Source organism: Gossypium hirsutum, chromosome D10, assembly GCF_007990345.1.
Source record: "Gossypium hirsutum isolate 1008001.06 chromosome D10, Gossypium_hirsutum_v2.1, whole genome shotgun sequence".
NCBI lineage: Eukaryota > Viridiplantae > Streptophyta > Magnoliopsida > Malvales > Malvaceae > Gossypium > Gossypium hirsutum.
The window spans coordinates 7,684,298-7,710,598 of NC_053446.1; the positions used below are offsets into that span (position 1 = coordinate 7,684,298).

General features: G+C 35.7%; 2 protein-coding genes across 3 annotated transcripts; one reads left to right on the plus strand and one right to left on the minus strand.

Moving 5' to 3' along the window:
• Positions 1-357: 357 nt before the first annotated feature.
• Positions 358-3,221, minus strand: LOC107932637 (mitochondrial arginine transporter BAC2). 2 transcript variants are annotated; one of them, XM_041102996.1, is made up of 3 exons: positions 2,506-3,220; positions 2,196-2,413; positions 358-1,245 (listed from the first exon to the last, which is right to left on the minus strand). In XM_041102996.1, exons 2-3 carry the CDS (start codon positions 2,358-2,360, stop codon positions 550-552), a joined length of 861 nt encoding a protein of 286 aa, XP_040958930.1. In that variant the 5' UTR covers positions 2,361-2,413; positions 2,506-3,220; the 3' UTR covers positions 358-549. The 2 variants fall into 2 exon arrangements, with proteins under 2 accessions (XP_040958930.1, XP_016720190.1); XM_016864701.2 differs by having other exon boundaries at positions 2,196-3,221.
• Positions 3,222-5,041: 1,820 nt separating this feature from the next.
• On the plus strand, positions 5,042-8,719 carry LOC107932648 (G-type lectin S-receptor-like serine/threonine-protein kinase CES101). The gene is made up of 7 exons (XM_016864709.2): positions 5,042-6,725; positions 6,883-6,987; positions 7,100-7,308; positions 7,375-7,585; positions 7,690-7,927; positions 8,038-8,188; positions 8,333-8,719. The coding sequence occupies exons 1-7, from the start codon at positions 5,576-5,578 to the stop codon at positions 8,639-8,641; spliced, it is 2,373 nt and encodes a 790-aa protein (XP_016720198.1). The 5' UTR covers positions 5,042-5,575; the 3' UTR covers positions 8,642-8,719.
• Positions 8,720-26,301: the final 17,582 nt, after the last annotated feature.

Below are 26,301 nucleotides of genomic sequence, written 5' to 3' on the forward strand. Positions count from 1 at the left end.
GGAGCTGGCGCGGGAGAAAAGGTGGCTCAAGCTGGAGCTGGAATCGGATTGCGCAAATTTGGTGAATCGGCTAAAAAGAGTGTCCGTTGACTTGTCTACCTTTGGTTTCCGTATCCGGCAGCTTTTAAATTCTTTTGACCCATGTTTTGTTTTTAATTTTGTTTGGACCCCGCGTTGTTGTAAATAAAGCGGCGGATCAGCTTTGTAAGTGGGCCTTTAAAAATAATTGTACTAAGGCTTTTGACATGGACTATCCGATTGAGATCCATGATGTAATTTTGAGAGATGCTATTAATTGAGCTTTCGACCTTGGGTCTTTCCTTCAAAAAAAAAAAAAAAGCTAACGGATAAGACAGGTTACCATAAGTTCTCTTCAATTGTTTCTCATTTCTGGAAACATTTGGGTAAAGAATATATTAGACTTTCAACATCTTGGCATATCATACATAATCCTTCACCTGCGCTTATCAGCTATAAATAGGTGGGTTATTGAATTATCGTCACATGGTGTGTGTTTTTGACCATCTTGACTCTTTTGTAAACTCCAGTTTATTCTAGATTGTGTCCTGTCTGAATGTTTCCATTGTTGAATAAACACCTCAATGCAATCTCATAAGCAGAAAATATAGCCCCATTGACTACAAAAGCTCGAGCGACAGCAGTTCCTAGCCCTCGCCATAGGACGCTATATCCTTCCTGTTTTACACTTTTGTGGAGGCAATCAATGATGCCATTGTACTTTTGTGGGGAGGCTGGTGACTGAGCCTGCAGTCTAGTCTTTACAACATCCAAGGGATAACAGCAAACCCAGCTAGCAACCCCTGCTAAACCTCCTGCTATTAGCATTGTTCTGAGGGTTTCTTGGCCACTCTTTCTGCACCCCGGATGAAGCTGTTCTCGCATGTACTCGTATGTCCAAAAGTAGAAGCCGTGAGAAGGCGCATCTCGAAGGGCGGTGATGGTAAAACCCCTGTATATCCCCCTTAAGCCTTCTGTTTTCAGTATGCTTTTAGCTACACTAATTGGTCCTGTATGAGCACCGACTGATTGAGAACCTGGGAAACTTGTGTTCTGCAATTGCAGGCGGATTTTTATTAGTTCTACCGGAGTGAGCATGACGCTCTGTAAGGCACCAGTTCCAACTCCTCCTAGAGCGACACCTTTGTAGGATGGTGGATCGGTGGCAGATACAGACGAGTCAAATGCTCGTGAAAGAATGGCGTATATCTGGAAAACCATAGCATTCTGCAATGCACAAATCACTCTGTCAGCGCTACCCTTATCCAGCTCAGGAACAATAGGAAAAAAAAAGATGGGAAACATCAACTTGAGCTTTAATGGTGCGTTTGAGCAGTCAAATTCTAATATACAGCGAAAGCCCCGATTTCCAATTACTTCACAAATAATTGATGTTTTCATGCAAATTTCTTACATACACTATGATTTGCGAGTTCCTTCCCCTTCTCTTCTGGTTTATATATTAGACTGTTCCTTAATGAAAAAAACTTGCAGAGAGATTAATTCTTGTAGGCAGGTAACTCTTTTTTTTTAATGATATCGACCTTATTTTAATTAAAACATCGGTCACGAGCAATGATAATACGGCCAAACTCCTTTAACGAAAGTGAAGTCAGTGTCTCATAAAGATCAAAATCCTTTAACGAAAATGATAATACGGCCAAACTCCTTTCATAATTTCTAGGCTATCAAGGGGGAAAAATTAAAGAGATTATTAAAAATATGATATCATATTTTATGAAAAAATAGACGGTTCAAAAACGTGTTACACCTAAACACTAATATATATAAAGATATTAAACGATAAGCTATAGGGAGTTGGGCATCGTATCAGGCCAAATTCATGGACAGTGACTTGCACCAAAAAGCAACAAATGTCTAATCAGCAAAGCACCACAAAACTTGAATAAACATAAAAAAGGAAATTTGGGGGAGGGCATAAGATTGACGATGAGTTCACTTGGTTAACAAATATTTCATCAGCTACATCCTGATAAGTGATAAGGTTCTAAGAACCCTCCATGTGATTCATTTTAATGCACTTTTTTCCACAAAAGAAGAGATCTTAAAGCATAAAACAACCACACCTAAATCATGAACAACAAATAGAAACCTTTAGATTGAAACAATTCATTGAATCACCAACACAGTAAAAATGGAGAAATGAGAAAAAGAACCTGAAAGGTGACTGATGCCAATGGCGCAGCCATGCCTCTATAGAGAGCACCGGGTCCTTCCGTGGCTACAACCCGGCGTAAGATCCTAAGGGCAGAACCTGAATCGGTGCTTTGTTGCCGGATTCTAAGGGTGTCAAGTGGATAACCGGAGATGATACCAGCCATTCCACCAAAACCTCCAGCCACAAATTCTTTTCCCCAGCTACTTGCAAGAAACTCTGGCCAAAAATCCATTATATGCTCTAAATTTCAATAATCCAAAACAAAACAATAGAGAATATCAAGTTTTGGAACCTATTCAGTTCCCTACTTTTTATAAACAAAGCCACTTGAACAAGACAACTCTAGTGTTCTTTTCTTGCACGACTTTGAATCTTCTGTCTCTGCTCCAGCTTGGAAACAGATTTTTCACCTTTTTTTGGTCAGGAAAAAGCTTTAAAAGGTCGGAAATTTAAATCATCCTCAAGCTTCTCTAACTCTAGTCTCTAAGATTACAAAAAAAGAAAAGAAAAGAGGCACTTCCTAGGCATAAAAAAAGGCAATATACCTAAGATTCCTTAAAAATCCGATTCTGTATCTTATCTGTCCCTTCAACTTATTTATCTGATCTCCTAAGTCCTACCAACCAGAAGTAAAAAAAAAAAAGAAATAGAAAATTTTCTTGATGTATCCCAGAAAGAGCAACACTAAAGAGAAAGAAAGTAAGAGGAAAATAAAAGAGAGAAAAGAAGGCAAATGTAGAGAAAGCAGGTTTTGGTTATGATGACGGGAACAAATGGCACCGGTGGCAGTTTTGTTGGGAGCGTCGAGTGTGTCCAGTAGGGGGAAACAGCCAAGCTCTTCTTTTCGGGTCCCCATTAGCGGCTTCTCCAGTGGCCCAACCATATCTCTACACGTTAACTTGCCTTGGCCTTCTTCGGTGCTGTTGGATCAGTATTCCATGAATCCTTCGTTACTTATTATTTGTCCCAAATACCAATGCAAATTGGTCTCAGTGGTGGAGTGACGCAACCCAATTCTTGCCCATATGTTTGTTTGATTTTGATTTGATAATACGGTGATTATGCACTACTACGTACATATAGCACAAGCACAAAATAGTTTTTTTAGATTTAAATTTTAGGTTAATACTATATATTAATGGTCGAGGCGAATTGCAGCCTGGCAGGTCTGCCGTTACTTAGAATGAATTTTTTTTTCATTTAAGTATTTAAAGTTTTTAAATTTTTAAATAATAAAAGTAAAATTATATTTGATTTTTTAAAAATGATAAATTTTTTATTTAATTTTTTAAAATTTATATTTTTATTATCATAAAAATTACATTTCAATTCTTTTAAACAAAATTTTTGGCTTCGCCCCTTAAATAAATTTTAATTTAATTGTTTTTTATTGTTAACTTTAATTGGAATATATTAATTTTTCTAGACGTCTTTATTACTCATATTTCGAGTTAAAATACAATATTATACTATTACTTAATTATGATTCAGACTTCTTTTATCCACCACACAAAAAGGCAAGGCAACATGACTCCAAATATGCTATAAACCTTAATTACATGCTAATTGTATCCTAATATTTCACTAAGTCTATCAAGAAAGATTATAGTTACGATTAACATATATCCATGAAGCCCATTAACACACACATATATATGTATACACATGTCATATAAGAGCATTTTAATACTTTTGTTTAAATTCATATTAATAAAAGCTTTATGAATATATTCTTTTTTTTTTAACATGGTTCACATAGGGAGCAATAAGTTCAATTACTAATAATATTTTCCAAACAATATTTGAGAAAGGTCGTAATGACCTCAAATTTAACCAAACTTCTAAATTTCATCACTATACATGTTTCTTCACTTCTAATATAGTTTTTAGTTATATGTTGATTTTATCGGCCACTTAGCAATATTGTTACATATTTATCAACACTTTTCACTCATTAATTAACACATTCATATCTATATATATATAATCATACAAACTGAATCATTTTCATTTTTCATCCCCTAGCAATTCACAACTTAATAGCCTTTATAATTATAGCTTATTTAGACTTGTTTCCCAACCAATTATTCTAACACATTTAGATTATGGAAATTACACGTAATCTTTTATCATCCATTTTCACATTTATTATATATTTCTAATCATTTTCGTATTTATTTTTAGGTGTTTTTAAACACAAAATTAATTCTTCATAAACTTAGACTCATCAATAACTTACCATTAAGTTATTATTTGTGCATTCAAAGTCGATATTAGCTTCTCTTGGTCATGAACTTTGAAACTCGAAGTCGTTATTTACTTATGAGTTTGTAAATGTATAAAAAAAACCTTCAATTAAGAGTTGAACCCCCAACACCCCAAGTATTGTTCTTAATGGAAGTTTTATTTCTTGATTTGCTAAGGTGAGTTCACAAAGTGGCTGTACTGAAAACTAGCACAAGTAGTTGCATTGTTGCTTATTAATTCCCCATAAACTATAGGGCAAGGGCAGAGCTAAAGGGCTAGTAGGGCCCTGATCTCCTTAAAATGAAAAATTTCACTTTTAGTTATTTTATAAATTTTAAAAATTTAAATTAATATATGATAAAATTACATTTTGTCCCAAAAAAAGAAAAAAAATTAAATTAATCTTTTAAAAATTATAAAGATATAAACTATTAAAATGATAAAATTTCACTTTTGTTATAATAAAAATATATAGCTTTATTCAGCCCTCAAATTTTTTTTGGCTCCACCCTTATTATAGGGTGCGAGTAACTCCTCTTCAAATCTTCTTTTCATACACTCAAAAGTTCCGAATAAACTTTATAAATCCAACGAAAACTGAAAGGCAAAATCCTCCATCGGGGTTGGAAATCCTACCCCCAACAAGTTCCATCTAAACATCCATGTTAAATTTTGTGATCATCCTGGTCATGCTCAGTCACGCGTTTTTGAAACTTTTACATTTTCTACAACATTCGAACTTAAGCTCTGCCGCTTAGTTTTAGTTGGCATGTGACTTCAATTAGTCAAGGTCGTCTCAATATTTTAGCATCTCTTGGTCAAAAAATAAATTGGTTTAATGGTCAGCAGTCTTCGAAAAGGAACCATGTGAGGAAAAGTTGACTCGGAAATTAAGGTATGTATGCATTGTAAGTAAAGTAAAACAAGACGATGTTGCTGAACATCTACTTAGAAATAGAAGAGTACGACGTCAAGGTTACAATATCTTTAGGATTGAATAGGTTGTATATGATTGTCTGTATCCTATAATGTTAACCAAAGTTAACGTCTTTAATTGATATAAGCCATCAAATATGAGCGAAATTTGTAGTATCTGAAAAAGGTAGCGAGCCAAAACTGGACTCTTCCTTAATGGCAAACACAACAAGAAATCTTCTTCTCTTTAGTCTTTCATGTTTTATCCCCTTGCTTTTTAGACCTACATGTTCTCAGATAGCCACGATATCCCATGGCCAACAGCTGAAACAGGATCAGCAGTTGGTTTCAACTTCTGGAATGTTCAAGTTAGGATTCAAATCTGTGCACAAGGATAATTCCTACTTGGGAATATGGTACAATGGGGAAGATGACAATCTACTTTGGGTTGCCAATCGGAACACCCCAACATTTGGCAGTACCGGGATTCTTGAGATAGATGATCGGGGCAGCTTGAAAATTTTACATCAATCGGCAGACCCTGTGGTACTGTACTCTGTTGAAGAACCAAGTAACACCAGTGCTACTCTAGAGGATTCTGGCAATTTCGTGCTACATGAACTGAATAGGGATGGGTCTATTAAGCGGCTTCTATGGGAAAGCTTCGATTATCCTACAGATACGCTTCTTCCAGGGATGAAACTTGGGTTTAACTCCAAGACTGGTCTCAACTGGGCTCTGACATCATGGAGAAGTGATGAGTCCCCTGCATCAGGGTCTTTTAGCCTTGGGTTGTACCCTAGTGATTCAACTCAGTGGGCTATATGGTGGCGAGGGGAAGTCTACTGGAAAAGTGGGTCTTTTCAACATGGGTTTCTCGAGGTCTTCTTATCCAATTGTTCCTACGATATCTTTTACGTTTCCAATGAGAATGAAACATACTTCAATTATACTGTGAAGAAAGCTGTTACCATTTTCCCAAGGTTGAAACTGAATTCGGAGGGTGAACTCGTGAGTTACAAGGCGGATTCTGTGGCTTCACAAGTTTCATGTACCAAAAACATGAGCATAGGGTGCATGAAACTGAACGTACCTAAGTGTAGTAGAAGCTTGGGAAATAACGTTTTCCAGCGGCATGTGGGTTACATGTCCTACACCGGGTTTAAATTCAGTGAGACCGACAACCTGTCTCTAATTGATTGTCAGGCCAAGTGCTTGGACGATTGTACTTGTGTGGCATATGCTTCGAAAAATGATGATGGGACCGGCTGCGAGATTTGGCACACTGGAGTCGTTTTTAGTCAATCATTTACCGGAGATAATGCGCCTGATGTCAAGCGTGAAGTATTCATTCTTGAACCAAGAGGTAAGACTTAATTTACATTGTGAAAAATTGGAGCATGCATGTCTTAAGTTTCTACTTATGTTAGGGGAATTAGCAGTTAACAGAGATTCTCAAGGAATCTGAATCCAATGATAAGTTGATACTTATGACACTACGAATTAATGTTTTCTCATTTCAGAGAACAAGTGGTGGATATGGCTGATCGCATCGGTTGGCGTAGTTATGATTGTACCCCCAGTATGCTCAATATGTTACACAATATGGGAAAACAGCAACAGAGGAGGTAATTATATCCTTAAAAGGGAACTGAAATGAGGATCTCAGTTCCTTTTATGCCTAAGTTATCAATGATCACCTGATGAGAACATCTTAAATTCCTGTAACTTGATTATTAGGGGTTGGAAAGATGAACCAAAGGGTGCTGTTTGATGAAATTGGAGGTGGTGCAATGGCTTCAACCAAGAATGACACTTTGATAAGTCGCAGAACAGATGGACATGATAACCAGTTGGCTGTGTTCAGCTTTGAAAGCATTGTTGCTGCTACAAACTGTTTTTCAGTAGGAAACAAGCTAGGAGAGGGCGGCTTTGGTCCGGTCTATAAGGTAATAAATGGTGTCCCGGAACCAAGTTTAATATTCATTTGCAAATTACTAATGAGATAATTTCAGGGAAAACTTGTGGATGGGAGAGAAATAGCAGTGAAGAGACTTTCAAGTCATTCAGGGCAAGGATTGGTGGAGTTCAAGAATGAAGCCATACTCATTGCAAAACTACAGCACACCAATCTGGTGAGACTTTTAGGATTTTGCATTCAAGTGGAAGAAAAGATGTTGATTTATGAATACATGCCTAACAAAAGTTTAGATTTCTTTATCTTTGGTAGGCCATCCTTACCACCTTAACAGTTTCATATTCGGGAATCCTTTAACATCTGCCATTTCATCACAATCATCATCTGCTGAATTGTTCTCTATATGACACAGATTCCGAAAAGAAATCCATGTTAAATTGGAAGGAACGCCTCAATATAATTGAAGGGATTGCTCAGGGACTAATTTATCTCCATAAATATTCAAGACTCAAAGTGATTCACAGAGACTTAAAGGCTAGCAATATTTTACTTGACCATGAGATGATCCCAAAGATATCTGATTTTGGCATGGCTAGAATATTTGGATTAAATGAATCTGAATCAAATACTAAAAGAGTTGTTGGAACATTGTAAGTATAGTGAGTAGGAAAAAAAAAACTATCTTTTCTTTTCTTTTTCCCTTTTTCTTTTGTGAATTTTCAAGTACTGAAAAGCATCCTCTGATTGTTTTGACCTCAAGTGGCTACATGGCTCCAGAATATGCCATCCACGGCATTGTGTCAACAAAAACTGACGTGTTTAGCTTTGGAGTCCTACTACTAGAGATTGTGAGTGGCAAGAAGACCAATAGTTGCTATCATCCAGAACATCCATTGAATCTTATAGGTTATGTATGTACACTTCTCATCTTTCTTTTTTTTTTTTCCAAAGTCGAAAATGAGCCATTGCGGAAGCTGCAATCGAGTTCTTCTTCAGTTTTCACGCATACATATATGTATATATGTTTCTGATTTCTATACAACGATTTCTATCAGGCATGGCAACTTTGGAACGAAGGTCAAGGTACAGTGCTTATAGATCCGATATTAGATGAATCCTGCAATCAAAATGAAGCACTGAGATGCATTCATGTAGGCCTCTTGTGTGTGCAAAACCATGCAATAGATAGACCCACAATGGCAGATGTTGTTTCAATGCTTTCAAACGAAACTGTACAGCTACCAGCACCCAAGCAACCAGCTTTTTTCATTTATGCAACAGAAGAAGAGGCAGATATACGTGAAACCAAGTGGAACAACTGTTCCATAAATCATGTTACAGTCTCAGTGATGGAAGCAAGATGACTATAGTTGTATAAATAAGAGTTTTTTCCCTAAATGAAGGTAGTTTATAATCTTATTTCCTTAAAATATGATTTCCCATGTTTCTCTTTAGGATTTATTTGAAAATTCTCTCATTTTAAGCTTCTTGATTTGGGATCAGTTTCATGTTCCAATTGTTAGTTTATTTCATTGCTGTTAAATAAGTGCGTATGTGGTATTGGGGAAAACTAAGTTTGACACTGATCAGGAATTGAGGAGAACCATGAACAAAGAAAAAGAAATCTCAATGAAATCCTAATAATATTCTCATCTCATATTGGTTAGTGCTAAAAGTACATCTTATTCTTAATCATGATTATTCAATGTTAATCGTAAATTTTATATTTTTAGTTCTTTAAATTTATGTTTTTATACTTAGTAGAGCATTTGGGAGTAAAATCAGAAAATCGAAAAATCGAAGTAAGATACAAGAGCCACAAGGGCTGACTTATTCGTCAAGATTGAAGATTTTCAGTTGATTTATTAAGAGATTATCATGAGTTTTTTTTTGTTTGTTTCGGTTATACGGTTTCTTTGATGTTTTTATTTTAAGTATGAACTAATTTTCTAAATAGCTACGGGGGATGAAATCTATGATGAATTCTGTCTTTTGATTTTTATTTTATGCAATAAATACTTAGATATTTTTTTCAATTATGTGTGCTTAATTATTGGTTTAATATTTTTAGATTATTGATCAATGTTTGATGAACTTAAATTAGAGGAGGAATAAACCCTGTTTAAGAGTAGGTCTTGTATAATTGAGTAGAGTTGCATGTAATCTTAAAAATAAGACAACATAAATCTACCAGATTAGAGTAAAATCTAATAGGGGAATCCAGAACTTGAGTTAATTCAATAATAAATGTTTTAATTAGAAAGAAATTTCAATTAATTAACTTGAAGTCAGTTGCTCTTAGTCATGAAAGAGATATTAGTATAATTTAGGGATTTTTACGGATCAATTTACTAAGTAAAGAAATTGCGTAATTTAGATTGATAATGACAGATTAAATCTAGGTGAATTCTTTCCTTCCCGGGTATTGTTTTGCTTATTATTTGTTAATCGATTATTTCCTTATTTGGTTTTTTATCGTGTTTGTTAGTTAATTAATTTAGTAGCTATACTATTAATTGGTAGGTACACTTGTCTTAGTCAAATTTTTAGTTAGCTCACGACTTATTACATATTGATAAAAATGAAATATTCTCTTAACTTACTACGTTTTATTTAGAATGCTATAAAGGTGTTCATGAACTGAGTTCGGGTCAGGTCTAAGTATGACATTAGTATATTTTATGCTTGTCCAAGCCCAGCTCGAAATATGAGCTTAAAATTTTACTCAAACTCGCTCATATTTATAAAAGACTAACCAAAGCTTATTTTAGGTCCGCCCATATTATTTTTAAATATTTTTAAAAAATATTTATATTATTTTACTTTAATATTTAATAATTTTATACTTTTTATTTATTAAAATTTTTTATATAGTCATCTTGACATTATTTTAATGTTTACATTAGAATAGTATTATATATTTAGTGTAAGTTTATTTTTTATTGTGTTCTAAATTACATAATATATAAAAATAACATAACATAAAGTATTATGAACTTAAAAATAAGTTGGGTCGGGTCGGGATCAGACCTTGAATGTTCAAGCCCGAGCTCGACTTATATTTTAAACGAGCCTAATTTTTTTCAACACATTTTTCGAGTCTAATATTTTTTCTCAAACCCTCTCAAATTTTGAGCGAGCCTTTAGGCCTAAATGGGTAGCCAACCCATGAACAGGTTTAGTGCCTTGTAAGATTTTGTTTTATTGAGCCAATTTTATTTATATAAAGAAATGGAGAAAAAATCAAGTAAATAAATTAAGTAATTGCATCTAAAAAACATAAATTAAGATAAAATAACATATAAAAAGAGAAAATAATAATTAATAAATCAGGAATTGTCGTGTCACCATTTGAGTGGTTCGACAATTGATTTTAACGGTTAATATGGTCAAAGATGAAAACAATTAACGGAGAGACTTAATTAATTATTTTTGTTAAAGACAAGAGCTCAATTAGGTGTGAATTTAGTGTAAGGACTCAATTGAATTTTTTTCGTTCTTTTTTTCTTAAGGCCTTTTGTACCTATAAGCTTTTAAATAAAATAAATTAGTTTAAATTGTGAGTGAAAATAAATTTAAATAGATAAATACATGTTACTAAAAATATTAAATGAGCTCCAATTTCTTTCTAGCTCGTATTGCCATTTTCTATAGCACGTTAAAATGTCATCATGTTAGGAAGCATTATCTAAAATTTTATCAAATGCCAAAATTTTTATCATGTTGATTGTTTCAAAATTTAACATTAAAAATAAAGTAATAAAATATTTATTTAACAATTGAATAATGGATAAAGTGATAATTTAGTTAACAAATTAAAATAAAATTTTGGTTGAAATGATAAAGTTGAGGTACTATTGATGCTGATGGCATGAGATCAAATCTTTTTATATGCAAATGTTTTATTAATTTTCTTAAAAATATAAAAAGACAAAGTATCCTCGTAATAATATAATATATTTTAAATATGAAGGGGTTAATTAGTAATTTAATCAATTGAGGCATGCAATATATACAAAATTAGAATAAAACAATCTAGTTTAAATTGTGAATAAAAATAAATTTAAATAGCTCAATCCATGTGATAAAAATATTAAATGTATCCTAATTGTTTTCTGACTCGGATTGTCAATTTTTTATAGCACATTAAAATGCCAATCATGTTAGGTAATATTATTTAACATATTATCAAAATGCCAAAATGTTATTATGTTGGTGAAAGAAAAATTTAGCATTAAAAATATAGTTGTAAAAGATTTATTTAAGAATTGAATCATATGTAGAATGTAAACTTCATTTAAAAAAAAAACCTCTCATCAATCTTGAGTTAGTTTTGATTCAATTTACGATATTATTAATAAAAAAATTATATATTGAGTGAAAAGTAATAGAAATTATTGAAAAATTAAAAATTAAAAATTAAAAAAATATTAAAAAATAGAAAAGAAAAGGAATTATTTGATGGTTAAAAAAGTGTTTAAAAATATGAAATTTTTAAGTAATTTCATTTTAATAAAAAATGATAGTAAATAAATTCTAAGTTGTTACCTATTGTTTAGGTGTTCACCTTTCGAATGCTTTGGTTTCGGAATCATTGTTGTAAAAAAGAAGAAGAGTAAAGCTAAAGGAATCATAATTAATATTAAAATGTACAAAATATATCATAATAAAGCTATGGTTGTAATAACAAATAATTTCTAATGTTATGAGTTTAAATCTTAATATTTTTTTTGGTTTTTATTTTTTTTAAAAAAGACAAAAACTAACACTGTAATAATATAATTTATTTAATATATGTAAAGTTATTTTCGTCATTTCATCATCTGGATTGGTATCATTTGACTGTGATATCAAACTCAATCACGACTTTAATCATAGTAGACATAGTATAGATGAGTTGGTGTCGCTTGACTTGTGACACCAAACTCATTTAGGGCTTTAATCATAGTAGAGATAACAACAATGTAGGTGAACTGCAATTGTAATAGGCCAATTTAGGCCTGGCTAAAAAAACCCATTTACATAGCTCAAATAATTCGGCCTAATAAGGCTCAAAATGCTAACCCTAATCTGTTAGCCCAAAAAACAAAAAAGGGTATAGCAAAAAACCCTAGCCGCATATTCCTTAGTAGCCACCAGCAGACCCCAATCGCCGCAGAACTCGGAGGGCCTCCTCCACGTACGCTCCACTAACACCTGCAAACACGGACTCAGAGAGCCCATTAGAGAAAATATAGTGAAAAACACAAAAAAGAAATCAGTTTAGAGGCTATAAAAAGGCCGTTTTGTTTTGTATTAAGGGATGACAAAAAGATATACAAAAAATAGAGAGAAAGACTAAGAATACAAAGAAATTTTTTGAAGGTGAATCGGGTTTCTATTTTTTTATATTTTCTATTCTTTTGATTTTTTTTATTTTATAAGGAAATAATATAAAAGAGGAGAGGGGTAATACCTTCGAGGATTCGTCGTTGAAATCACGTTCGCCTCGCTCAAATTGGAGCTTGGTGGAGCGCTGGGGATCGGCTCGCCTGAAAACGGCGACAATGAGGGCTGGGGTTGAAAACCCTAGCAGAGAGCATTTGTTTTTATTTTTTTATTTTTTTCTTGTATTGCAAACATTCTGTTTTAAAAAAAAAAACTGTTTTAAGTAACGTTGGCAAAACGACACCGTTTAAGAGGCCAGACCCGCGTGTCGACCCGACCTGCAAGCAGGGTCCGCGCGTTCTGGCCTAGAGGGGAAATTTGCGCATTTAGGCCCTCTCTTTTGCGATGCGTTTTAATCAAATTCATTGCCTTTTTTCTGGCCCAAATGTTTTACCCGCGTGTCATTTTAATCCAGTGCTGCGCAGTGTTTTGGGGAGCGGGATTAATTTCCCTTTTGGTCCTCCATTGTTGCTTGTGCATACAAGTTGGTCTTTTTTATTTATTTCGAATTTTCCCCCATTTTTTTTCATCTTTAGCTCAATTTAGTCCATCTTTTTGAACTATTTTACTATTTAATTATCTTTTTAACGTCATTATCATTATCATATTATACTATTACTTGTTTATTATTATTATTATTATTATTATCTACTATTACTATTAATATTATGATTGTTATTTTCATGTACATACATACATATTTTTTAGTATATATACTTTTATATTTTAATTTCAAAAACGATTTTTTACTTTTGTGAACATGTACATAAACATATACTTCTATATATATGCTTTTTATATATTATTCTTCATAATCTTTATAAACGTATATACATACACATTTTAGAATATACATATACTTCCCATATTTTATAATTTAAAATATACATTCATTTTCTATAGCATATATATATACATTTTTTTTAAATTATTATAAACATTTTTTATTGTTCTCTATATTCCATTATTTTATACATATTGTACATCCATACATATATTTAAATATATACATATTTTCATGATTTACCTTTACATATACCTATACATTTTTATTTTTTTGTAAATATATGTACATATACATACTTTTTATCCTATTTTCACAATTTTCACATACATAAATACATACATTTTTTTCAGAAATTATTATAAGTTTCTTTGTTTTATATATTTCATTTCTTTTCTTTCATATGGATACTTATATATATGTTTTTTAATATATGCATACACATATCTTCAAATTTACTTATATTGTACTTATATATACATATTTTTTAAATACATATACATATATAATTTGTATTAAAGTGTTTGTTTCATATTGTATATTAACATTTTATCATTTCTTTTTAAACAAGAAGATATATTTTAGTTTCGTCAAAACATTAAAATCATTTTTTATTCAAAGGCTTTTAAAATAAAAGCGATATTCAAGGTTCGGGATTTTCGAGGAAATTGAGCCCTAACGTATTGGGTTCCGATTTTCTTTGTTAATCCTAGATAACCAAGAATGTTCTCTATTTTAAATGCATAAGTATAAAAATCATTTTCGGGAACTTAACTTGTTGTGTCCTAATGTATTGGGCATGACATATTGCTTACTCGAAATGAAGATTTTCTTATAAAACAAAAGTGATATTCAAAGTTCGGGGATTTTGAGAAATTGTACCCTAACGTATTGGGTCTTGATTTCTTGGCCTGACTTGAACAATTGATTATCCTTTTCAGATTCCATCATTTGAGTTAAAAAAAATCTTTTTAACCCTCGACACTAAGACATTAAATAGTCAATTTGGTACCGATTTTTGGGCATTACGAGGGTGCTAACCCTTCTTCGTGCGTAACTGACTCCCAAACTCGTTTTTCTCAAATTTTGTAGACCAAAATAATTTTTAAGGTGAGCCGATCACACCTCAATAAAGGGTCGGTGGTGACTCCAGTTTTTTTTGTTGACCATTAAATTTTTGTTTTCAAAAGATGGTTTCGACAGATTGGCAACTCTGCTGGGGAAATTAAAGAGTCGAGCCATATTTTGATTAATTTTTTGTCTTTTGATCGAAAAATCAAATTTTGTTTTAAAATCTCGATTTCCCTTCGCATTCATTGATTTTCATCATGATATGTTTGCATTAATTTGTAGTTGCATTTTGCATTGCATTGGTTAGTCAAGTTTTACCCCTTTAAGTGGGAGCGAGAAACTAGTCCTTCGTGAGGTTTTCACCTCCGTGCAGGGTAGTGGACCGCTTCCGGGATACATCCGTACCTATGTCTTCGTGAGATTTTCATCTTCGTGCAGCCATAGGGAAATGTATTCCCCTGAACTGAACTCGATCTATATGAGCCTATAATGGGCGAGGATCGAGGAATCTGCTGGTTCGAGTATCTTTGCTCTAGAAACTAAACCTCATATAGTGAGCTTTAGGAACTTGCCCTAGGTAGAACTATACCAAACCCTAGTGGAATCCTGAAGAAGTGCTTTTATTATTTCATGTTCGTGCTGAATTATGACTTTATGCGTGATACTAACTTGGGTTTATTTTTCTTTGATTGCATGACATTACGACTACATAACATTTCATCCTAAAAGGCGTTAGTTCATATTCGGTTACTAGATAGAAAGCTTATCATGGAAAGGGGATTTCTTGATAAGGTGGAGGATAATGCGGCTGTCTAAACTTGGTCTGAGACAATACAGAAGGAGAAAGGTGACAATTTGGCTAAAGGATATGTGTCAGAGTTGTGGAACTTTACTCGTATTAGTGTAACCCATAATAGTCTACAGGAATTGAAAAAAATCTGGGACCAGTGGGATAATGAGGTCAAGCAGCTCTTTTACTCTAGCTATGGAGATCTACCTTATTTGCTTGACGTAAAGGTGGATAAACACTTGTTTCGTGCCCTCGCCCAGTTTTAGAATCCTGCTTACAGTTGTTTCACCTTTGGAAGAGTTGACTTAGTACCTACAGTGGAGGAATATATGGCCTTAATTCATTGTTCGAAGATCCAAGTAGATAAAGCCTACTCGAGAGCTGCTAATGTTCCAACTCTTTTGAAGAAATTGATGAATATTACTGGGATGAATGAGCAATGGGTTGCAGCACGAATCAAACAAAAAGGGGATAGCAAATGCATTCCTTGGAAGAACTTGAAAGATCTAATTTTGGCACACCCAGATACGAGAAAGAAAGTGGATGTCTTTGCCTTGAGTATCTACGGCTTAGTTGTCTTCCCCAAAGCCTTGGGGCATGTTGATGAAGCAGTCACTGATCTTTTTGACTGACTTGATAAGGGGGTTACACCAGTTCTAGTAATTTTAACAGAAACTTTTAGATCACTGAATGAATGCCGAAGAGCGGGTGAGGGTAGATTCATTGGATGTGCGCAACTTCTCTTAGCACGGTTTCACAGTCACTTTTAGAAAGTTGATAAGGTTTCCTATCGGATTTTTTATGAAAATTATTCACCCTTGAAAGAAATAGTGTCTATACCGAGGCAGGGTGATATTTCAGAAGAAAGATGGATGGAAATCCTTTAGAATCTTTAAGAGGAGGATATCAAATAAAGAGCTCCTTAGATGCTGTCAGATGAGATCTTATATAGGTGTGGAGATTTTGACTAGGTCCCTTTACTTGGGATTTAGGGAGCCATTGGCTATGAACCATTGTTTGTACTGAGATAGTATAGGTCAAGGCAGTTCGTACCTACAACCTAAGGATTAGCTCAATGCGAATTCTCGTATAAAGGCGACAGTTACAAGAAGAAGATTCGAGACATGACTAATGCTTGGAGACAGACTCGACGGATGAAGAGGTTGGCCGTAGGTTTGTCGATGACTCCTGAATATATCAAGTGGCTGGGCAGGAGAATCAATGATAATATACCTGTGCCAAGTCAGGGAGACAATCACCCAGCAGGAAAGCATGTACGAGTTGTCCTTTTCGAGCTAGAAATTATAAGGCAGGATTATGAAAGAAGAAATTCAGAGCTCAAAAAGAAGATAGAACAAATGGAAGAGGAGAAGATGAATCTGAAATTGGACATGGATGTTCAGAAGCTGGAAACTGAAAAACTAAGAAAATGAAAGCATAAAGCCGAGGAAGATTTGAATAGCTTGAAGACATATTATAAGAAACTACGTCTGTCGGTGAGAACTGCTGGGTTGAGAAAAATTTCAGAGCAGTGGTGTCAAGAAATTCAAGAAGAAAATATCAAGGCTGGTATATGGGAAAAGAAATTTCAGGAATCTCAGATGCAAAATGGGTCCCTTGAGAAGAGTTTGTCAGAAAGCCAAAATGAAAGGGATGAACTAAAGGCTAGAGAGGCTGATCTTGAGAAAAATGTTCATCAATATCAAAATCGTAATTCTGTGGTGGAGTTGAAAGCAAGCTTAAGCAGGATCGAGCAGATGAAAAGAACAGTAGAAGGATTAGAGATGACATTACAGAACTGTGAAGCCAAGATCGAGTATCTGGAAGTAAAAGAAGATTATCAAAGTGAACAGCTTCACTATTTCCAAAATGAAGTTGCAAAAAGGGATCATATTATGGGAGAAGCTATGGTTCAGATTCAAGAGGTAGCTGAGCAACTGCAGACTTTGGCAATACAAGCTGATATACTAAGTGTGAAGTACGAATTAGAATCAGATCGGGGGCAGAAGTTGGCCTCGTTAGTTAGGGAGATTAAAGTTCTAAGTATTAGGGCAAAGCCTTATTTATAGCCAGTTTATGAAAAGAAAATTTTTCTCTAGTAAAGTTTTCTAAGTGGAATTGAATTAAAATTAATGCCTTTCTTGCATTCATCTCATGCATCGCATCATATGCATTAAAGACCATTAAATGATTCTAATTAATTAAATCATTGCTCAGTTAACCTAGAAACCAACCAACCAACCAAACACCGATACGGCACTCGAGCAAAGACTAAAGACATGGATCAGAGATTGGAAAAGCTTGAACTATACCAGAAGGATATGCAAGACCGACTCCAGCTACAAGTACAAGAACAGTTAGACAAAATGTAGCAGGATATGTCAGAAAAGATGCAAGAATCCCAAAAAGATATAATGGCAAAATTAACCCAATTGTTAACTAAGGGAAGTGATAAAGGAAAAGGCCCCATGGCAAATGTCGAAGAGGGAAATGATGATGAACCTCTCTATCCTCTAAGCTTCACTTCTCCACATGTGCGAACTCAAGCTAAAGTATACCCGTACAAATCAACTATTACAATCAGGCCTCAACAGTTCTAGGCTGGTGCTTCAAACTTCCAAGCTAGATCGGGCTCTAACCCCGGAAACCATCCTACTAACTCTGCCATTCCTGACTTCGATGAAGTGGCTGAAAAGGAAAAAATAAAGGAAGAGTTACCAAAGCAGCTGAAAGAAAGGTGCAAATGGCTCGAAGAGAAGTTTAGGGCGATGGAGACCACTGAAAGCTATCATGGGATTGATGCTAAAGAGCTGAGTTTAGCCCCAGATTTAGTACTCCCTCATAAGTTTAAGATGCTAGAATTCAAAAAGTACAATAGGACAAGTTGCCCAGAGGCTCATATCATTATGTTCTGCAGGCGAATGGCCGGATATGTTAACAATGACCAGCTGTTGATACATTGTTTCCAAGATAGCCTTACAAGGGCAGCATCTAAATGGTACAATCAATTGAGTTGTACCACGATTGGTTCATGGAGGGATTTAGCACAAGCGTTCATGAAATAGTATAGTCATGTAACAAGTATGGCTCCTGATAGAATCACCCTTCAAAATATGGAAAAGAAGCCGAACAAAAGTTTTAGGCAGTATGCACAAAGGTGGAGGGAAGTTGCAGTCAAAGTTCAGCCACCGCTCTTGGAAAAAGAAATGACTATGCTGTTCATTAACATACTGAAAGCACCGTTCATTACACATATGTTAGGGAGTGCTACAAAAAGCTTTCCTGACATAGTCATGAATGGTGAGATGATCAAAAATGCCATAAGGAGTGGGAAGATCGATGCTAGAGAGAGTAATAGGAGATCGGCCCAGAAGAAGAATGAGAACGAGGTAAATAACGCAAGTATATACAACAAGGGTTACTCGAAGTTAATAATGGTGAATCAGCCAAGAAAGGTGGCTGCTAACCAACAAAGCCCGTCAAGACAGGAAGCTGGTGCAAGACAAAGCACCGAGAGCCCTCAATTCATGCCAATTTCGATGTCGTATAGGGAGCTATATCAAAGCTTGTTCAATGCACATGTAGTTTCCCCTTTCTATTTGGAACCCTTACAACCCCTGTACCCCAAATGGTATGACATGAATGCATAATGCGACTATCATGCGGGAATAATGGGGCATTCCATAGAAAATTGTACTGCCTTTAAGAAGTTGGTTGAAAGGCTCATTGGTATGACTGTTGTCAGATTTGATGATTCGACCAGTGCAGAAAACCCATTACCGAACCACACTGATAGTGGGGTAAATATGATAAGCGAAAACAGGAGAATTAAGGTAGACATTACAGACGTAAAAACTCCTTTGATCTGGGTCTAGAAGGAGATGGTGAAAAAGTGACTGATCGTTTCGAAAAGAAGTTACGAAAAGAAGGGGAACTACTGTGAGTTCCACCATGAAATAAGACATGAAATCCAAGAGTGTGTGGAGTTCAGAACTATGGTTCAATGTATGATGGACAACAAAGAGATAGAATTCTGTAAGGGAATTAAGGAGCAGGGACATGTATGCGCGTTAGAGTCAGCGTTGGAAGTTTCAAAGGCTAATTATCCTGTGGTCATCATTTCGTGACCTAAGAATAGTAAGGCTGGAGCACGAATAACACCAAAGGTTGTCATTCAAAAACCTACTGTTTTTGCTTATAAGGATAATAAGAGGGTTCCCTGGAATTATGATTGTAATGTGACAATTCCAGGGAAGGAGGATGTAATCTGCATTTCAAAGGAGGATCAGGATGTGAGCTCCTATACTCGTAGTGGAAAGCGCTACGATCAAATAAGAGCTCGAATAGAGCCAGTAAAAGAAGCTTTGGCCGAAAAGAAGGAAAACGTGACCGAACCTGAACTGATGGTTAAAGAGCCAATGAAAGAGGAAGAAGTTAGAGAGTTTCTGAAATTTCTAAAACATAGCGAGTACAGTGTTGTGGAGCAGTTGCACAAACAACCAGCTTACATATCTGTGCTAGCTTTACTTTTGAGCTCAGAGGGGCATCGAAATGCATTATTGAAAGTACTAAACGAAACCTATGTCCCGATGATAAATCTGTCAACCAATTAGATTGACTGGTCAGCAATATAAGCGCTGATAACTTTATCTTTTTTAACGATGACGAAATACCACCTGGAGGTATGGGGTCTACTAGAGCTTTGCACATCACTACCAGGTGCAAAGGGTACATATTACCGAGAGTTTTGGTAGATAACAGATTGGCATTGAATGTATTGCCCCTGTCCACAATCAATAGGCTACCTGTGGATAGTTCGCATATGAAGTCGTGCCAGAACGTAGTGAGGGCATTTGACGGTACTGAAAGGAGAGTCATGGGAAGAATTAAGATACCCTTGTTAATTGGCCTAGCTACCTATGAGGTAGATTTCTTAGTGATGGATATCAAGCTTTCCTATAATTGTCTATTAGGGAGGCCATGGATACATTCAGCGGGAGCGGTACCGTCATCATTACATCAAAAGCTGAAATTAGTGTCAGAAGGTCGGCTAGTGATGATAAACACCGAAGAAGATATCATTGCAGCTGTAGCTAATGATACGCCATATTTGGAGACAAGTGATGATGCAATTGAATGTTCTTTCCGATTTTTAGAGTTCATGAATGCTACATTCATTACCGAGGAAAACAAGATCCCGATACCGAGGATATCAAGGACCACAAAGATGAGTCTACAGTTGACAGTTGGAAAATGAGCCTTCCCAAGGAAGTGATTGGGGAGATATCTTCAGGGCTGAGTTGAAGCCCCAGTGTTGAAGGACAAGCATGACCGTTTTGGCTTAGGTTACAAGCTAGATATTAAGTAAATGAGGATGGAGCAAGAGAAGAAGCGAGAGAGAAGAAGGGCTCGGTTGACAGGTGATGAAGTTAAATGAGAACCTATGACCTTTCCTCACCTATCCAAAACTTTTGTATCGGGAGGATTTATTTATCATGGAGTGCCAAGAGGCGGAGGTATTAATGAGGAGTTGAAAAGTATTCATGCTGTTGGTGAAGAAGCATCGGAGGGAGGAACTTTGTTGGATATCCGCCCTTACGAACCAGGAAGTATGTTAAACAATTGGACTGCAGAAGAAATACCTGTAGTTTTAAGGACTTCCTTAGAGTAATGTCCAGAACACCCTTATTTCTTTTAGCCTAGAAGCGATAAGGATTCCTTTGTGAAATAGGCTCATGTCCAAATATCGTTATTTTAATAAAGTACATCTTTGCAATCATTTTTGAGTAAATTTTCTTTCTTTCCATATGAACAGTTGTTTTGAATTTTCTTTCAAATTATTCTTGCATCTCATTCATGACCAAATTGCACAAATAATTATTCCTAAATCCATATTGTTTTTCATACCTATAGCAGGTCCCTCAATATCAATGATATGAGTGTCGCTCTTACGAACTCAGAATCTCCTTTTGAACGAGACATGTGTTTAGAGGGATCGCATGATTTTGAAGATGACGAAGACTGTGGTTTATCTCCTGACTTGTTGAATATGGTAGAACAGACGGAGAAGCAAATCCAATCTCACAGGGAATCAATAGAAATTGTGAGCTTGGAGGAAGGAAAAGAGGTGAAGATCGGATCTGATATCTTTGCAAAGACAAGAAGAGGCCTCATTGGATTACTCTAAGAATTTAAAGATGTCTTTACATGGTCATACCAAGACATGCCCGGGTTAAGTATTGACATTGTAGTCCATCGCCTTCCTATAAGAGAAGATTGCAAGATAGTGCAGTAAAAGCTCAAGAGGATGAGACCTGATGTCGTGCTAAAAATAAAGGAGGAGGTCAAGAAGCAGTTTGATGCCTATTTTTTACAAGAGGTCAAGTATTCTGAGTGGGTGGCCAACATCGTACCAGTTCCTAAGAAAGATAGGAAAGTACGAATGTGTGTGGATTATAGGGATTTGAACAAGGCTAGTCCAAAAGACAATTTCCCATTGCCTCACATTGGCACATTGGTAGATAATACAACATGCTATTCGTTGTTTTCCTTCATGGATGGTTTTTCTGGGTATAATGAGATAAAGATGCATCCCGAAGACATGAGAAAGACTACGTTTATTACGTTATGGACGACGTTTTTCTATAAGGTGATACCGTTCGGATTAAAGAATGTGGGAGCGACATACCAAAGAGCCATGGTAGCCTTGTTCCATGACATGATGTACAAAAAAACTGAGGTTTATGTTGAGGATATGATCACAAAATCTAAAACAGAAGAGGAGCATGTGCGGGTCCTAAGAAAGTTATTCTGAAGATTGGGAAAGTTCCAGTTCAAGCTTAATCCAGCGAAATGCACTTTTGGGGCCAGATCAGGAAAGTTGCTAGGCTTCATAGTCAGTGAAAAGGGAATCGAGATTGACCCAGTCAAAGTCAGGGCAATACGAGATTTACCTCCACCTCGCACTCAGAAAGAAGTTCGAGGTTTCTTAGGAAGACTGAATTATATTGCTCGGTTCATTTCACAATTAACTGAGAAATGTGACCCCATATTTCATCTTCTGAAGAAAGATAATCCTGGTACATGGGATGAAGAATGCGAGGAAGCTTTTAACAAGATAAAACAGTACTTGTCTAATACTCCAGTGCTATCACCACCTAGCCCGGATAGGCCACTGATATTGTATCTAACAGTGTTTGATAATTCCATAGGGTGTGTGCTAGGTCAGCATGATGAAACAGGAAGGAAAGAAAGGGCAATATATTATCTCAGTAAAAAATTCACTGACTGTGAAATGAGATACTCGCCTGTTGAGAAGTTGTGTTGTGCCCTGGTGTGGACAACCCGGAGATTAAGGTAGTATCTGTTATACCATACGACTTGGCTAATTTCAAAATTAGACCCTTTAAAGTATATGATGGAGTCGACTGCTTTGAATGGGAGGATGGCTAGATGACAGATCTTACTCTCTGAATTTGATATAATCTATGTGAGTCAAAAGGCTGTGAAAGGAAGTGCGATAGCTGACTTTCTTACTACTAGAGCTTTGAAGGATTAAGAGCCATTGAGTTTCGATTTCCCGAATGAAGACTTGATGTATATAGCAGCTACTGAAGAAAATCCCCAAAAAGGTCACAATTGGAAGCTAAACTTTGATGGAGCCTCGAACGCTATGGGCAATGGAATTGGGGCAGTCTTAGTGTCCCCGAATGGTGATCATTATCCTTTCACTTGAAAATTGGATTTTGATTGTACAAACAACATAGCCGAGTACAAAGCGTGCATCATGGGCATTCATGCAGCTATAGAGCGTGAAATCAAAGTACTAGAAGTCTATGGAGATTCGGCATTGGTGATATACCAACTTAAAGGTGAATGGGAAACGAGAAATCCCAAATTAGTCAGTTATCAAAAGTTGGTCCTTGAATTGATTAAAGAGTTTGAGGACATTACTTTTTGCTATCTCCCACAAGATGAGAACCAGATGACTGACGCACTAGCTACTCTAGCTTCCATGATCAAAGTGAACCAACAAGAGGACATGAAGCCTATCCAGATGAGAATCTATGAAGGCCGGCTCATTGTTACAATATTGAGGAGGGAGAAATCGATGATAGTCATTGGTATCAAGATATACTACGATATGTAAAACAGCGTGAGTATCCTGACCAGGCAACTGAGAATGATAAGAGGACTCTGAGAAGACTGGCCATTGATTATGTCTTAGATGAGAAGATCTTATATAAAAGAGGAAAGGATAAGGTACTATTAAGATGTGTGAATGTCGTTGAAGCTAAGAAAATCTTGGAGGAGGTCCATAAGGGTATCTGCGGAATGCATACTAGTGGGTTCACAATGGCTAGACAGATTATGAGATTCGGGTATTACTGGTCCACTATAGAGGGAGATTGCATCAACTATGCCAAAAAGTGCCATAAATATCAAATTTATGGTGATAAAATGCATGCACCTCATTCGCCTTTTCATGTCATGACTTCTCCATGGCCTTTTTCTATGTGGGGTATGGATGTCATTGGACCAATATCGCCGAAGGCTTCAAATGGGCATCGTTTCATATTTGTAGTTATTGATTACTTTACTAAATGGGTAGAAGCTACTTCGTATGCTAATGTCACAAAGTCAGCGGTCAGCAAGTTCTTGAAAATAGAGATCATATATCGATATGGAATGCCCGAAAGAATCATATCTGACAATGCCTTGAATTTGAACAACAACTCAATAGCGGAAGTTTATAGTCAATTCAAGATTAGACATCACAATTTGTCGCCTTATTACCCAAAAATGAATGGTGCAGTGGAACCGGCCAATAAAAATATAAAAAAATTGTGGGGAAAATGACCGAGACTTATAAGGACTGGCATAAAAAAATACCGTTTGCCCTCCTTGCTTATCGAACATCAATCAGGACTTCCACCGGGGCAACACCTTTCTCGTTGGTTTACGGTATGGAGGCAGTTTTGCCCATTAAAGTTGAAATCCCTTCTCTCCGGGTGTTGGCTGAGCTAAATTTGGATGAAGCAGAATGGGTCAAATCTCAATACAATCAGTTGAACTTAATAGAGGGAAAGAGGCTAAAAGCTATTCAGCATTGTCAAATGTACCAAAAAAGAATAATGCGAGCCTACAACAAAAAGGTCCGTCCTAGAGAATTTCACGAGGGGGACCTAGTGTTGAGAAAAATTCTTCCTCTACAAAAGGATTTTAGAGGGAAATGGATGCCAATTTGGGAAGGACCTTATGTTGTAAAAAATGTCTTTTCTGGGGGAGCCCTGATCCTGGCTGAGATGGATGGAAGAAACTTGCCTAATCCAGTAAATTCAGATTCGGTCAAGAAATACTTTACCTAAGAAGGACGAGGAACCAAGGTGAAAACTCGCAAAGTGCGCATTGAGTTCAAAAAAAATGGAGAGGTTAAGGTGAAAACTCGCAAAGGGCACCTTAAGACCAAAGGGGATTTGAGTTGAAAACCCGAAAAGGGCAACTCAAATTATGTTTAAGGCATGTGGTGAGCTTGTTATACCTAAATCAGTAGGAAGGAATATACGACATCTTTAAGCATCAACAAAGTGCTGTGAATCTCCTAAGCACGTGTTGAACTCAGAAGGGTCTTCAGAAAGTTGTATAGAGAAATTCAAGCGGAGATATTTGGCGCACCTGTCCATAGTATTTATATTGAATTCGTTATTTTTAGAATACATCATTCTTTTTCAATATAAATATTCCAAGACAATTCCTCTATCATTGACAATTTATTGTGAGCTACGCTCCCAAATCAATTTTGCTTTATCCATCGTTATAATCTTTTCGCAAGCATGTTGCATTAGAATAACGATTAATGAACTAATAAAACTTTTACAAGGGAAGTTTTTCATAATACTCTAGAAATTTCTAAAAACCAGGAACCTGAAATAGGACTATTGTTTAGAATTTATCGAGTTAAAAGATTGGAGATATCTAGGAAGGAAAAGTCTAGATTAAGAATTTTTGAGTTTTGTCGAAGCGTTGTTGACATAAAGGAAGCCTTAATGACTAATGAGTAATAACAACTTCAACATTAATGAATCATTTTCATGACATTGCATTCAAATGTCATTCATAGACGTCTAGTTAGGAGCATTTGATTCATTTGATCATGACATCCTATTCATTAGGCATAATTAGGTTCATGAAATGAATCATACAGGTCATGTTTCACAGAGAACAGATCAGTGAAATCATAAAGCCTTATCTCCTTGAGCAACAGTAGAGCAGGTTGAAAAGCGGTAGATCTTGTCTCCCCATACTGGTGGCGAAGTAGATCGAAGATAACGGATCTTGTCTTCATGTATTGGCATGAAGTAGATTAGAGATAGCAGATCTTGTCTTCCTGTACTGGCAGTGAAGTAGATCAAAGATAACAGATTTTGTCTTCCCATACTGGTGGCGAAGTAGATCGAAGATAACAGATTTGTCTTAATGTATTGGAATGAAATAGATCAGAGATAACAAATCTTGCCTTCCTGTACTGGCAGCGAAGTAAATCAAAGATAACAGATCTTGACTTCCCATACTAGTGCCGAAGTAGATCGAAGATAACGAATCTTGTCTTCATGTATTGGCATGAAGTAGATCAGAGATAGCAGATCTTGTCTTCCTGTACTGGAAGCGAAGTAGATCAAAGATAACAGATCTTGTCTTCGCATACTGGTGGCGAAGTAGATTGAAGATAACGGATCTTGTCTTCATGTATTGGCATGAAGTAGATCAGAGATAGCAGATCTTGTCTTCCTGTACTGGTAGCGAAATAGATCAAAGATAACAGATCTTGACTTCCTATACTGGTGGCAAAGTAGATCGAAGATAACGAATCTTGTCTTCATGTGTTGGCATGAAGTAGATTAGAGATAGCAGATCTTGTCTTCCTGTACTGGCAGCGAAGTAGATCAAAGATA